The sequence below is a fragment of the Lagenorhynchus albirostris genome, chromosome 1 (genome assembly GCF_949774975.1).
Source record: "Lagenorhynchus albirostris chromosome 1, mLagAlb1.1, whole genome shotgun sequence".
NCBI classification, from domain to species: Eukaryota; Metazoa; Chordata; class Mammalia; order Artiodactyla; family Delphinidae; genus Lagenorhynchus; species Lagenorhynchus albirostris.
Window position 1 is genome coordinate 111829995 of NC_083095.1, and position 13071 is coordinate 111843065.

At 55.3% G+C, this 13071-nt stretch overlaps 1 protein-coding gene across 1 annotated transcript in view; it reads right to left on the reverse strand.

Annotated features, from left to right (window-relative positions):
* The window catches only part of ONECUT1 (one cut homeobox 1), a 32865-nt gene extending 25021 nt beyond the window's left edge, over nt 1-7844 (reverse strand). Inside the window, exon 1 of the mRNA XM_060169295.1 lies at nt 6740-7844. Coding sequence (XP_060025278.1) covers nt 6740-7844 — 1105 coding nt within the window. The remainder of the gene's footprint in view (nt 1-6739) is intronic.
* Nucleotides 7845-13071: the final 5227 nt, after the last annotated feature.

A 13071-nucleotide genomic window follows, 5' to 3' on the forward strand; every position in this document is an offset into this window, starting at 1 on the left:
CTGTTCAGCTGTTATCTTATCAAATTGTCTCACCTAAAGGAGAAGAAAATTTCTAGAAGCTAATTTGTTCCAACTTTATGATCATGTAACATCTTTTGGGAGGAACATAATGGGGATGATTCTATAGCAAGACCCTGTGATAAGACATAAATTTATATGTTTGTATCAAAATAATAAGATTGCCCTGTGATTGGTCTGGTCATCTAAGCCAATCCTACAATTTCAGAAGAAAATTAAGTTTCATTAGTATTAACATACTTGTATTAAAATAAAAGTCTGTGCAAATCTGTTGACAGAAGACAGTAATTTACGATTATGCACTAAATTCATTCACATTAGAAATCAGTTTTTTCCTTTTTGCTAAACTCTGTGAGGCTGACACTTTTCATGTAAAAATAATGTGGCTTTCTTCTTCCAAAGGTGCTTACCCATCTTATTTAAATACACACAAAATGAAAATAGTATTTAATGAATACTTGTTGAATCCTTTATCTAAGATTATAGGAAATCTATCCTCTAACTACTATGACTTCAATAGGACCCTCCTTCTGTTGCTACTTTAGGTTGGGGACCATTCAATTTTGCCAAGAGTGTGGAAACTGCTGTTTTCAAGGGGACTGAAATGAGACTAGTCACTTCTCATCCAATCCATCAAGGCTCCTTGGTTGGCTTAAAATAGTAAATTGGTGTTTAACTATTCCAATATATGGAATTTACAAAGAACACTGAGCACTCTTACTTGAAGGGCAAGGCTTCTAACTATGGATTTTGAGGAGCAAGACACCTGAGAACCTCCTTTTTAATTACCCACCTTCATTAGACTTGAGGATTTTCTTTCTTACAAGGAAATCAAGAATAAATGTTACCGATATACACCGTAAGAACTATTTCTTCTGAGAACTTTGGGTAGCAGCGTCTGTTTGATTAGCTGAATTTGCCATGAATGTGGAAATGATGACATCAAAACAGCTCATGTAACAACCTCCTCAAAGACCTTGTAGATTAGAGATGACTATAGATTTTCCCCAGCACGGATCAAAGGGACTGAATTGAACGTTTTAGCTTAATGATCCAACCCCTGTCACACCCATAGGGACTCGAATTCCGATTGTATAAGCAGGTGTGCCCATGGACTCAGACGCACACAGAAAGCTGCTGGAGAGGGAGGAAAAAGATCAACCACCTGATCGACGAGGATAGGTTTGATCTTTTCCATTACTTGACCGTGCCCGTGTGTACTACTGGTGGGGCCTCACGATTTCTCATAAACTTCGAAATATTAGCTGTTAGTTTTTGTTTCCTCATCACAACTGTTCAAAGCCATCCTAGCCACCCACCAGGGGCAAGAGAAACCCTGGCAACAGGCCTGGCTAGGCCCTGTCCAGGGTCCTGACTCCGCACCAGGGCTCCAGGCCGCTAGGCCTCCCAGAGCACTTCACCCAGCCCACCAGACAGCAAACAAAGACCTTCAAGCTCAAAGCCTCAGGGCAGGCTTCTAACTCCCATCAGTTAGCTGGAAGGGGAAACAACAAAGGGAACGCTAATCCACCCTCCCTTCACTACACCCCGAGCCCCAACCTCCCATTTCAGACTGCCAGGGTCACCTTCTCTACTGTGACCCTGATAGTCTCAAACTAAAACATGCCAGCAAAAGTATAATTTGGATATAATTTCCAAACATGCATCTTGAGAGGTTAGAGTTGGGGTATAATTTGGGAGGATGGCAATTTTGTCTCATCAGTGGGGTAATACCCAGGAATTGTTTAGGAGCAAGACAGATCCGCTAGGTATCCTTTTCTCCCTCCACTACACTCTCTACTTGTCAAAATAGTTCTCATTTTGAAAATCACTAAGACATCAATGTTCTAAAAACAAAGCCTCTCCTCTCCGCAGCGGGTTGAACCACAGAGGCTCTCTGGGTGCGTGGCCTCGCGGCCCGCAGGGGGCATGCGCAGCTACTGGGGAAGATGAGTCCACAAGGAGGGCATCAGTGAGGGCACGAGCTTAGCTTCCTGTGGTGCGCTGAGCGCTTGAAGATAAAGAAAGATGCAGCCTGGGCTTTGAGTTGCTTTGCTGCTACAACACAACGGTGCTATTGTTGGCACAGACTGTCCCAAGTGCCAGCTGCAAAACAGCGACGGTAGGACTGGGTCTCTACTGACCCCGATTGACCACTGGGTGCTTCCAAAGGGCCTGGGGCTGCACCCGCTGGCGGGAGAGCCAACCACCCTCGGGACAGGCCGCAGGGTTTATTGTCTCAGGCAGCCGGGCTCGATGCTCTGACACCAGGTCACCACAAAATAACCATCAGGCCTCCTCAAGCCACAGCAGCAGGTCTCCTCCACTCTAGTCAAACTCTCCGCTCCAACCTTCACCACGTGCACACTTCTTAACTCCATGCGCCCCTTCCTCTCCTCCCTGGGGTTTGTGCTCCCCAGTGGGGGCCGCAAGAGAGAACTATTGTTCCACACCCTCCAGGAGTCAGACATGGGCTGTGAGAAAGGCCCACGCAGAGCCTTCTGGGGATTGTCCCCAACAGCCAGACCTGTTCGGCTGGCGTGTGTGTGTGTATGTGTGGGCGGGGGTCCCTAGCCAACTCTCCAGGAGCACGGGCGACCCTTAGGCCTGAGTTGGTGAGGGGACTCTGGAACTCCTCGGCCTCCGCCTGACGACTGGCTGGCCCCCAGGCCACGCTGGGAGGAGTCTAGCATAAAGCTTCGGAGGTGGCTCTCGTCCGGGGCAGCCAGCCCCCATGGCCCCCAGGCTGCTAGGCGGATGCTGTCGGCAGCGCCCCGCGGGCCCTTTGTTCGGGCCGCAGCCGGCTGAGAGCAGCTGCACTGCCCGAGAACCGCCCCGCAGAGACGCCGGGCGTGGCGGGGAACCAGTCCACTTGGCACCTTCTCCCCCGACTCTTGGGCCCAGGAACCCTTCCAGTTCCTGCATTCCACACGCCCAGTTGTGGCTTTTCTCCCGGCCCAGAGTCTTCGAGGACTGGAGAAGTGGAGTTCCCAGGGCCCAGCATCGAACTCCTTCTGCTTGGCTCCCATGGCCCAGAGAAGGGAGGGGACAGTTGAAACGTCGCCCGTTGGTATAAATATTAACAAAAAGCAAATGGACTTGCGCGGGAGCCAGTTAGTTATCAATCAACCAGGCAGCAAGGCCACTTATGGCAAACATGGCCCATGTTGGTCCGGGCGAGACTTTCTCATGGCCACCTCCTGGTCAGACTGCCCCCCCCCCCACGCCCCCGGGTCCCCGGGTGGTCCTGGGGCAAATCCCGTCCAGGAAACAGGAGCAGTCCCGGGTGCTGGAGACCCGTCTGGCTCCCTGGCGCCGCTGTTGGGAGGTTTCTTCGCCTCCAGGTACCGCAGGGTCGAAGCGGCGCACCACCCACCCCTGCCAGACCCCGGGCCTCGCCTGCTGGGTCTCTGCAGCACCCGTTGGTGGGTGTGCAGTGGCAGCCTCTTCCTGCGCCGGCAGCTCCCCCCTACTGAGGCCGGAGCCTTCTGGAATCTTTAATTGGAAGCTAATCTCCCCGCGTCTTAATAGGCGCCCACGTCAGAGGCGGGGCACCCACCCACCGGCACAGCCCAGCCCCCCCCCACCTGGGATGAGACGCAGCGTGAGCCTGGTTGCGCTGCACTTTAATGGGGAAGCAGCAAGTGTTACATTGAGGGAACATATATTGATTTTTTAAAGGTAGTTAATTTGGTGAGAATTTCCTCCTGTCTCCCGTCGTCCGCCAGCCGATGTAATTTCGTGAAGAGAAAGCGCCTCTCCAAACACGCTGCCGCGGGCGGGCGGAGGGTTTTGACCCTCCACACCAGGCTGTACGGAACCCGGGGTACCAGGAGGGCATGAAGAAGCCACTCTCCCGCTACCCAGCGAAGAAGCCGACCTCGATGGGCCTTGCCTCGCATGGGGTAGAAACGAGTTTAAGGGGTCTTTGAGTGCAACGGCGAGCAAGAGCTGCAAGTGGCACCTCCCTCCGTGCACGGGAGCTGGCAGTGGGGAGGAGGGCGCAATGTCTCACAGCTGCGTCCAACATGCCCTGCAATCCGTTTTTAGTCACCTGCAGTCAGGGCCTACCAGAGATCATTTGAACGGTTCAGGAAACGGCCTCGTTCCGCCCGCCCCCGCCCCCACCACCAAATTAAAATGTTAGCGGGAGGTCTTGTCGTTCTTCGGTGACTTAAAAACAAGTCTTGGCTCTTGCTGCGTAATGGGATTGATCCCGGCTGGCTCCGCACGCGCGCTCATCCCAGCCCGCCCCACCCCTTTAATGAAGTTAAAGAAAGGAAAATGGGAGAGACAACCCCGCATCCGGGTCTTAGGATAACGAGTTCGCTGGGGGTTTGGCGCCAAACTCACGTCCCGCCAGGGTCTCCGATTTTCCTTTTCTTTTTTTTTTTTCTCGAGGAAAAGGCCACGCGCCTCCGTCCAAAGGCTGGGCAGGACTTTCTACGCGCTGCTGGGTGCCAGGCAGCGGCCCCTTCGATAACTTCCTGGGTCCCGTGAGCCCGGGCGGGTACGTCCACCGCACTTCCCGTGTGCAGGTAGCAGTACTAGGGCTGCCCATGCGAGGAGGTGAGAGGGCGCTCGTACAGGGCAGGGCGCTAAGGCGGGTATCCAGGGCTCCGGGGTCGTCCCTGAACCTAATTTATCAGTTTGTCTTTCCAGGGGACAATAGGAGTCAGTGGGGAAGGAGAGTCATTTAAGTCCTGAGCAAGCGCCTTCAGGAGGTGGGGTGTTTGGAACGAGCTTCCCTGGGGGTGGGGGGGGAACGGCTCTCCATTTGCATCCCCTCCCTCCATTCCCCCAGCCCCACTAACCTGCCTGTGTGTGCACTGCCTCGGTAAAAAGTCCTGAAGCCGGGCTCGAGGCTGGCGTGTGCGTGTGAAAAGGCACTACCTTGGACGCCGGCATAGGCATATCAGCCTGGGAGAGGAATAGCGTTTTCGGCCGTCCCTTCCAGAACTTCAGCTGCCCTCGGGTCTCGGTCTACCCATGGGATGGGGGCGATCTGGTGGCTGCACACAAAGCTAGAGAGTGGAATTGCGGGAGCCCCAGAGGGTACCCTGTCAACCTCTTTCTTTCCCCTCCCGTCCCCTTACCCCAGCCTCTCCTGGCTTCTGGGCTCAGGCTGCAAGAGTCCTCGTGGGGACTTTGGAGCCAACGAGCGCGGGGTTGGACTGGAAAACCTGGCGGGGCAGAGGCTCAGACGGTGCGGAGTTCCAGCAGGGAGGCCACAAGAACCCAGACCCCAGGACTGCTTTGGGTCGCATCCGGCTGGAGTCGCAGGCTCGCGGGGACGCCGGCACCCGCTTCCCTCTAGTTTCTCATTGGCCCGCACGATGTGGGGGAGGGGGCCCTGGCCTCTTGCTTTGATTTTAGACTGTGAAACGGCTCAGTGCCCACGGCTCTGCGCGGATTGACGGTCTCTCGTTCTCCAGGGACGAATTAATGGAGAACGATCAGTTAATTAACAAACCCTCATTCCGGCTTTTACCTTCTTCTTCGCCAGGACTCAGGCTAGGTCGCCGGGCTGAGATTGGGTGGGGGTGTGGCAGCATGTACCCCAGGAGTCAATCAACTCAGCCCGGGTCTCATCAAACCGAGTCCACCCTCAGCTGCCCTTGGCTGTACCTCTCCGCTTGTCCTCCGCCCTAGGGGGTCGCTGAATCTGCTTGAAATCCCCCGTGTGATTCAGGCTGGGGTCAGTTGTCCCCTCCGCCGGTGGGCCGGCCAGAGCCTTCCCCTTACCTTGGCTTAGAGAGGCTGGGGGAACTGGGCGCAGTGTCTACGCAGCGCCGCCAAGACCTTCCCGCTCAACTCGGAAACACCAGGCCCTCGGGGTGTTTGGGCCCGGAGACCTCTGCTCGAAGACTTGTTTTTTTCCCTCACACTCCCACCCCCTGCATGGAATTCAGACGAAAATTCATGCAGAGGAATAAAACAAAATGCGAAGCCCTAAGCGAGTCGGCAGCGAAATCGGTTTCTGGGCTAAGCTAGAAGCTCCCTTGTTGCTCGGCCGCCCTCACCTGGACCTTGGCACGATCTGCCTCCCTCTCTACAGCCGGTCACAAGCGCAGAGTGCGTCCTAAACCTTAACGGAGCGTCTGCGCCACACACCCACCGCCGCGCGGCTTCGGAACCTTTGCTGGAACTCCCAGAGTGCGCTCCCCACCCTCCAGCCCCCCACCCCGCCCCGCGCCACTAAAGTGAGCGCGGGAGCGGGGTCACCGCAGTGAGTTCAGCTAAACATTGGCGGGCAGCTCCCGCACGCTCCAGCACAGCGCCCGGGTATGTGCCAGGGATACTGGCTGGCAGCACCTGCGCGCAGTTCCACGCACGCGTCGCCTCTCTCGCCCCGCAAACCTGGAGTGCCAAACCCAGAAGCGATGCACAGACCGTATCCAGCCAGGTGCTGGGATTTCTTTCCACCTACGGTCGTGCGAGCTTCCTGCGCTGTCTCCCAGCACAAATGCTCCTCTGCAATCACCCAGGCCGCGCTGCTCAGTTCCCGGAGCCTTCCACAGCCCAATGCACTGAGTCCTGGAAGAGGCTGTCTGCTCCCGGGAGCCACGCTCTGGCTCTTCCAGGCCTAGGGACCCCCCTCTCGGTGAAAGGAGGACGGGATGAAGCGTGCACAGAGCTCTCTCCTTCCCTGCCTCCTTGGGTCCCTTCAGCTTCCCCAATACCTTATCTCCCCGCGCGCCCAGCTCCTTGGCCCGCTCACCTGCTAAGCGGAGCGCAGACATGCGCTGGAACTCCGGCTCCTGCAGCCACTTCCACATCCTCCGGAAGGTCTCCCGGCCGGATTTGAGTTTGCTCCAGGGTTTGGGGTTGCGCAGCAGGTCCGAGAGGGTCCCTTGGGAGCGACAGAGCACCCTCTGCGCGAAGATGGCCTGTGGTATGCTGTAGCGCTTAAGCTCGGTGGTGATACGCTGCGCCACCTCTTTGGTATTGATCTCTTCCATCTGCCCTGAATTACTTCCATTGCTGACCTGCGCACCGGTTACCGAAGGGTTGGGCTCCCGGGCCGTGCCCAGGAGTTGCCCGTGGCCCTGGGCGTTCAGGTGGGCGTGTGGGTGGTGTGGAGGAAGGCCGTTGATGGGAACCATGCCGGCCGAGGTGGGCGTGAGGTGCTGCTCCCCGTGACGGCCGAGCATGGCCGGGTGGTGGGCTTCGAAGCCATTGGGGGTGAGCATCTTGTCGGTGGGCATGGCGGCGCCCGGGTGGGCATAGTGGGGGAGCCCTTGCTGGGAGTTGTGGATGCCGCCCAGACCGGAGCCGGAGAGGGGAGAGAGGCTCTGGCCCATGCCGGCCACGTCCTTGTGATAAGGGGTATAGAGGTTATTCATGGAGGCCAGCCCGCGCTCGTCCCGCATGAGCGTGAAGCTACCGCTCACATTGCCTGCCAGGCGCTGGTGGTGGTGCGGGTGGTGGTGGTGGTGGTGGTGGTGGTGATGGTGGGGGAACTTGTCCGAGACGGTGGAGATGGGCGGCAGCGGCTGCAGAGGGGTTAAGGTGGTGTAGGTGGTGGGCATGCTCATACCTGGGGGAGTCTCGCAGGCCATGGTCATGGTGGGGTGCAGGGGGCCGGCCAGGCTGTGCTCGGGGGCCCGGTGGTGGTGGTGGTAATCGCCGCTGCCGCTGCCGCCGTCCAGCAAGGACGCCATGCCCATCGAGCGCGGGTGCGCGGGGGGCAGGTGGCTGCCGCGGTGCGCCACGGAGCTTCGCGCGTGGGGGCTACCGCCCAGCAAGTCAGCAGGGGCAGGCACCGGCTCATGGCTCACGCCGTGCAGCTCCCCGATCGCCTCCATGGTCAGCTGCGCGTTCATCGTGATCTGGGCGAGCGGACGGCGGACACAACATCGATGAGGCCGGGCAGAGGCGGCGAAGGGCGCACGCAGTCCGGTCTTCACATCGGCTGCTGGCGACTGCTGCCTTCCTTCCTTCCTTCCTCTCACTGTGGGGCTCTGTCTCCCTCTCAGTGTGTCTCGCCTTCCCTCTTGCCCCCACCTTCCCCTCTGCGTCCTCGGCTTTTTTTTTTTAAATATTAATTTCCAGAAAGGATCCGCGCCGTTGGGCGAGCGCGGTGCCCCCAGCCCGCCCGCCCCCGGCCCCCTCACGTCCCTCTCCTTCCTAGAATTGTGAGGCCCCCGGCTCCCCTGACGCACCCCTTGCGCCTTCCGCGGCTGCTGCCTGCCCGCGCCGCTGGCCAGCTCCAGCCATGGCTCGGTTACTGTTGCAGACTCTGTGGCCGCTGTTCCGCCGCCGCCGCCGCGGCCCGCCCTCACGCCCGCCGGGTGCAGCGCGCAGGCGCGCGGATCAGCCCCGCCCCCTCAGTCCCCGCGCGCGCGGCCGGTGACGTCCCCGTACAAATGAAGGTGGGGGTCCCAGCGCCGTTCGTAAGGCGCTGGGCTGCGGGGGAGCGGTGCGCACGTGCGAGTGTCTAACGTAGAGCGCGATCTGGGGCTGCTACCGCAACCCTGGGAAACTTGGGCCCCTCTCGGCTCCCTGGCTCGGGTGGGCTCCCTTCCCAGCCCTCGGCCACACTTGCTGGGCTCGCCTCCCTGGTGGCGCAGTATGCCTGGAGAGCCATCGCCCCTCTCTCCAGTTGCTGCCTCCCGGTGCAGGTTTCCGGGGAGCCTCAGCTGGTGTCATCACTCCTTCCACCCTGGCTTGTTTCCCGGGAGGGCCTCTGGGAGTCCACGCTCTCCCCATCTTCAGGTGCTTGGTCTTTTGAGGGGGAGGGGAGCAAATATTTTAAAGGCCTTGGTCAACCTGGTGGCTGTTGACCCGACAACCTCTGTCCTCCCTGATAATTCTCTGCCCACCCTGACTCTTCCATGCTCTGCGAAGAGGTGAGCTTAGTGCCAAGAGTCCCAGCCCCGGCCATACCTCGCTGTCCTCCTCCGCCTGGGTCCTTCTCCGGCTCAGCGTGGGGCCGCCGAGGCTTGGGCTGTTCCTGCGGTTTCTTCATGGCCCTCCTGGTAAAACACCAAGAGGCCGCTGCTTGCGGGAAGGACTGACGCCGGCAGGGTGGACCAGGCGCGCCGGTCTCTTCTTGGCCCGTAGGGACGCCCTCTTCCCGGCGTCCCTGCGAGAAGCCTCCAGATTTGAAAATCAATTCAGCTTCGGGCGTAGTTGTTCGCTTCCCACAATCACGGTCCAATCCAGAATCGAACCTGGTCCTTGGGCCTGGTGGGGACGCGTGGGGAGGCCCCCAGTGTGGGACGTATACCCGGCCGCCACATGCCGCGGCTTTCTTTCATTTACAAAAGAAAGGGGAAAAAAAACCGTAACAAAAGGCAGAGCGTGTCTGCTTAGGTGCTTTCATCCCTCAGAGAAAGGACAGATGTGCCCATTGTCCAGCCCTTGGCAGTTATGACCCGGTCAGCGCCGAGCCTCAGCCCCGGGCGAGTGGTGGTCACAATGGGGGACAGCTTCTCAGAACCTGGGTATATGGGTTCGGATATGGAACAAAGTTAGTGTGGCCAAACTCAGATTGTATGTTCCTTTCCTGGGGCACCGGGTCGGAGCCCACCACCGGTGTCTCTGCTGGGAATGTTCCCAGACTCTAGGAGAGGTCAGGGTGGTGGAATGGTAGTAGTAGTGGTGGCTGAGTCCCTTAGGCAAAAGCTTGGGCCAGTCTATCCTTGGGGGAAACTTCTCACCAGCTAAGGCATGAGCAGGCCAATCTCTGCCCAGGTCCCTACCACCGCCTGGGCAACATCAAGATCAAGGTAGGTCAAGGCCAGTGGGTTACTCTACCTGCCTTCCTTGAAAGTGGTCATGTCCTGAGATCGGTTAACCTGGTTGGTTTCATCACCACGGACATTCCTGTTTTGTCCAAACAATGCCTATGGAGGTCCTGGAGATGGGGGTCCATCTCAGTGGACTTAGCATCAGCTTGCACAGTGAATATTTAGGAATTTAAAACCTCCAGAGAGCAGAACGTCTTTGGGAAAAATACAGTGACAAAAAGGAACTCAGAAAACAAAATTACTCTGTTTAAAGTTACTCTTGTATCTACATCTCTCTAGTCATACGTACATATATGCAAACTTAAAACATATTTTCTGCCTAGTGGATCACAATATGTTGGTGGGAAGCTGAATTCTTGGCTCCTTATTGTTTCTGTTCTCATTTCTTACAACATAGAGCATGTAGCCCTTATATGAGACCAAACAATGGGTTAACGTAGAAGGCAGACTTTGAGCTAAACCGTTTGCCCCCCCATATTTTAACCCCCCTGAAGTGATCGATTTGCCCTTATGACAACTCTCTTTCCCAAAGGCAGTTTGTTAAAAGAAAGAAGTAAATACCACCAAATGCACAAATTGTTCATGGTTTTCTATTTGTGTAACTAATTAGGGACTTGATCCTGGAAACGCTCCTTCATGTGAGGCTCTCGACTGAGCCCCTGGAGTCTACCTGAAGAGGGCTGGGATCAGGTGAGCTTAACTCCCTCTGTCCCCCCAGCCCCACCCCACCCACGAAAAGGGGGTCTGGTTCAGTGCTGGTCCCTAAAGGAGTAGCCAAAGTAAAAATCTGGATAAGTATTGTATATGGTGGACTAATGTGAGTGCAGGACTTGCTTGGGGAGTTTGCAAATCTCCCTAATCTTTCTTGGCTGTTCATTCCTTTCATTTAACCTTTGTTTTCTTGTAGTTGACTGAATTGCAGTAATTTCTCAGAAACATTTTATTCTTATTCAATGTCTTGGAAAACTTTCCTATACTAAGAATGTATGATGGGTGGGATGGATGCTCTTAGGCCTAGTTAGGGTGAATGCACATGTATGCGTGTGTGTGTGTGTGTGTGTGTGTGTGTGGTGGGGTGGGGGGGAAGGACAGGAGGGCTAGGATAGCTTTTTGTCATTTTGTCCCTCTCTTCCCTTCCCTCTTCCACTGCCCAGCATAACATCAGGTGCACTATGGAGGATTAAAGAGGCCAGGGAGGGGTCTCTTGAAATTACTCAGTGGGTCTAGTGTATGTGATTACAGGATACTGTACAGTTCTTTATCACAGCCAAGAAGCCTGAGGGGAGGGCTCATTGTCAGCTGGTTAGATTTTGAGTAGCTGCAGGGAACTTAAAGAAAAAAATAATGTCAGTCACCACCCCATTTCATACATGTATATATTTAAGAAAAAGGGAAATAAGACTATGGGCTGGATGCTTGTGGCTGGCAATGTTTTCAGTGTGGAAACAAATATTTTAGACTACTTATTTTGTAGATGTTGGGGTGCTGCTGGTGGTGGTGAGACAGGTGCAATCCTTCCTATGCTGGGTGGGCTAGAGCTTGCCAGGTGACCCCACTAGGCTTAGAAAAGAGAATGAGAATAAGGTCTTTCCTCCAAATGCTGGCCACACAAGGTTCTTTGAGAACCTTCCGTGAGTTTCAGAGTTACTCCTTTAGTGCTTTTTGTGAGTAACAGAGATGTAACATATGGCCCAGTCCCAGTTTTCAGGACCATTCCAAAAAACTGTTTCTAGCCCCTCTGAGCCATCAAATGCTAACTTCCCATTTGTTGACCGCACAAACAGCAAACCTGGGTGTCAGGGAAGATTCCCTCACCCAGGGCTCCACGGAGAGTCTGACACCTTGGCCAGGGCCTCAGAATGTAACTCACCAGCATTTCTTTCTTTTTTTTTTTTTAAAGCTCTCTCTCTTTTTTTAAATTAATTAATTAATTAATTTTTGGCTGCATTGGGTCTTTGTTGCTGCGCACAGACATTCTCTAGTTGCAGCGAGCGGGGGCTACTCTTCGTTGCTGTGCGCAGGCTTCTCATTGCAGTAGCTTCTCTTCTTGCGGAGCAGGGGTTCTAGGCGCACGGGCTTCAGTAGCTGTGGCACGTGGGCTCAGTAGTTGTGGCTCGCAGGCTTCAGAGTACAGGCTCAGTAGCTGTGGCGCACGGGCTTAGTTGCTCCGCGGCATGTGGGATCTTCCAGGGCCAGGGCTCAAACCCGTGTCCCCTGCATTGGTAGGCGGATTCTTAACCACTGCGCCACCAGGGAAGTCCGCTCACCAGCATTTCTGATGCCTGTAGCAAGTCTAGAATTAAACTCTCGGTGAGGAACCATTTTTTTGGTGTCTGGCACAGTAGGGCACTTGATAACTGTGGGTGAAGGATTTGGTCCTGGGTGCTTCTGGCCAGGTTCTCCTGTCTTCTTCCCACCTCTGCAGATTTTTGTTTTTCCCCCAGAAAATTGCTATTGGCTTACAATGGAACGCCAAAAAATTCAGAAGAGGGTGGCCTGATGATTCATTATTGACAACAGTTTAAAAAAATTAGTCAATGGCTTCTCTCCACTTTATGGGGGCCGAAGGAAGCGGTAATCAATTATTCTAACCCTCTTCATCAAACTTTGACCTTCATATACTTTTTATTCATCTGTTCGGTTTCCTTTGTTCCTTTTTAATGTAAATTACGGTTTTTGCTCATAACAATATATTTTTTTATTCTGTGTTTTGCACTCTCCTTTGTTCCATCTCCTAACCACACCCTCCACATCCCAGAGAAGACGCTCTGGTGAAGAGCTCTTTGACAGCTGGTGCCAACCCCAGAGGACTCCAGGTTATAGGAGGTGCACAGGGCGGTCGGGGCAGCGCTTCTAGGACCTCAGACCCCTCTGGGAGCATCTCCGGTTACTTCCATTCTTGGGGCATCCGATAAGCTAGAGGCGGCTTCTCTTGGACTTAGATTCATTCCAACGGTTGCCCACTTCGGCGAGGGCTTTTCAAGGTCTCCAGCTGAGAGCGCTGAAGGGATAATGGGTGTCCTGATGCCGTGGGGCTTCGGGTGGGGTCCAAGGCTCCCAGGTGGGACACGCTGGCTTCAGGACCCCGCTGCGGACGCAGCCAGCTAGATGCCGGGGCAGGTGACCTTCTCTGGCCAACCCTTCAGTGGATTTTCTTTCTCGGTCTTATCTTTGTACTGTTGAAGTATATTACAAAGGAGACCTATCCGGGCTGCGGGGTAGGGTAGGGGCAAAGAATTTACCAGATTTGGGGAGGTGGTTAATGCTCTTCCAGTGCCTCCCTTCTGGGGCTCTACTC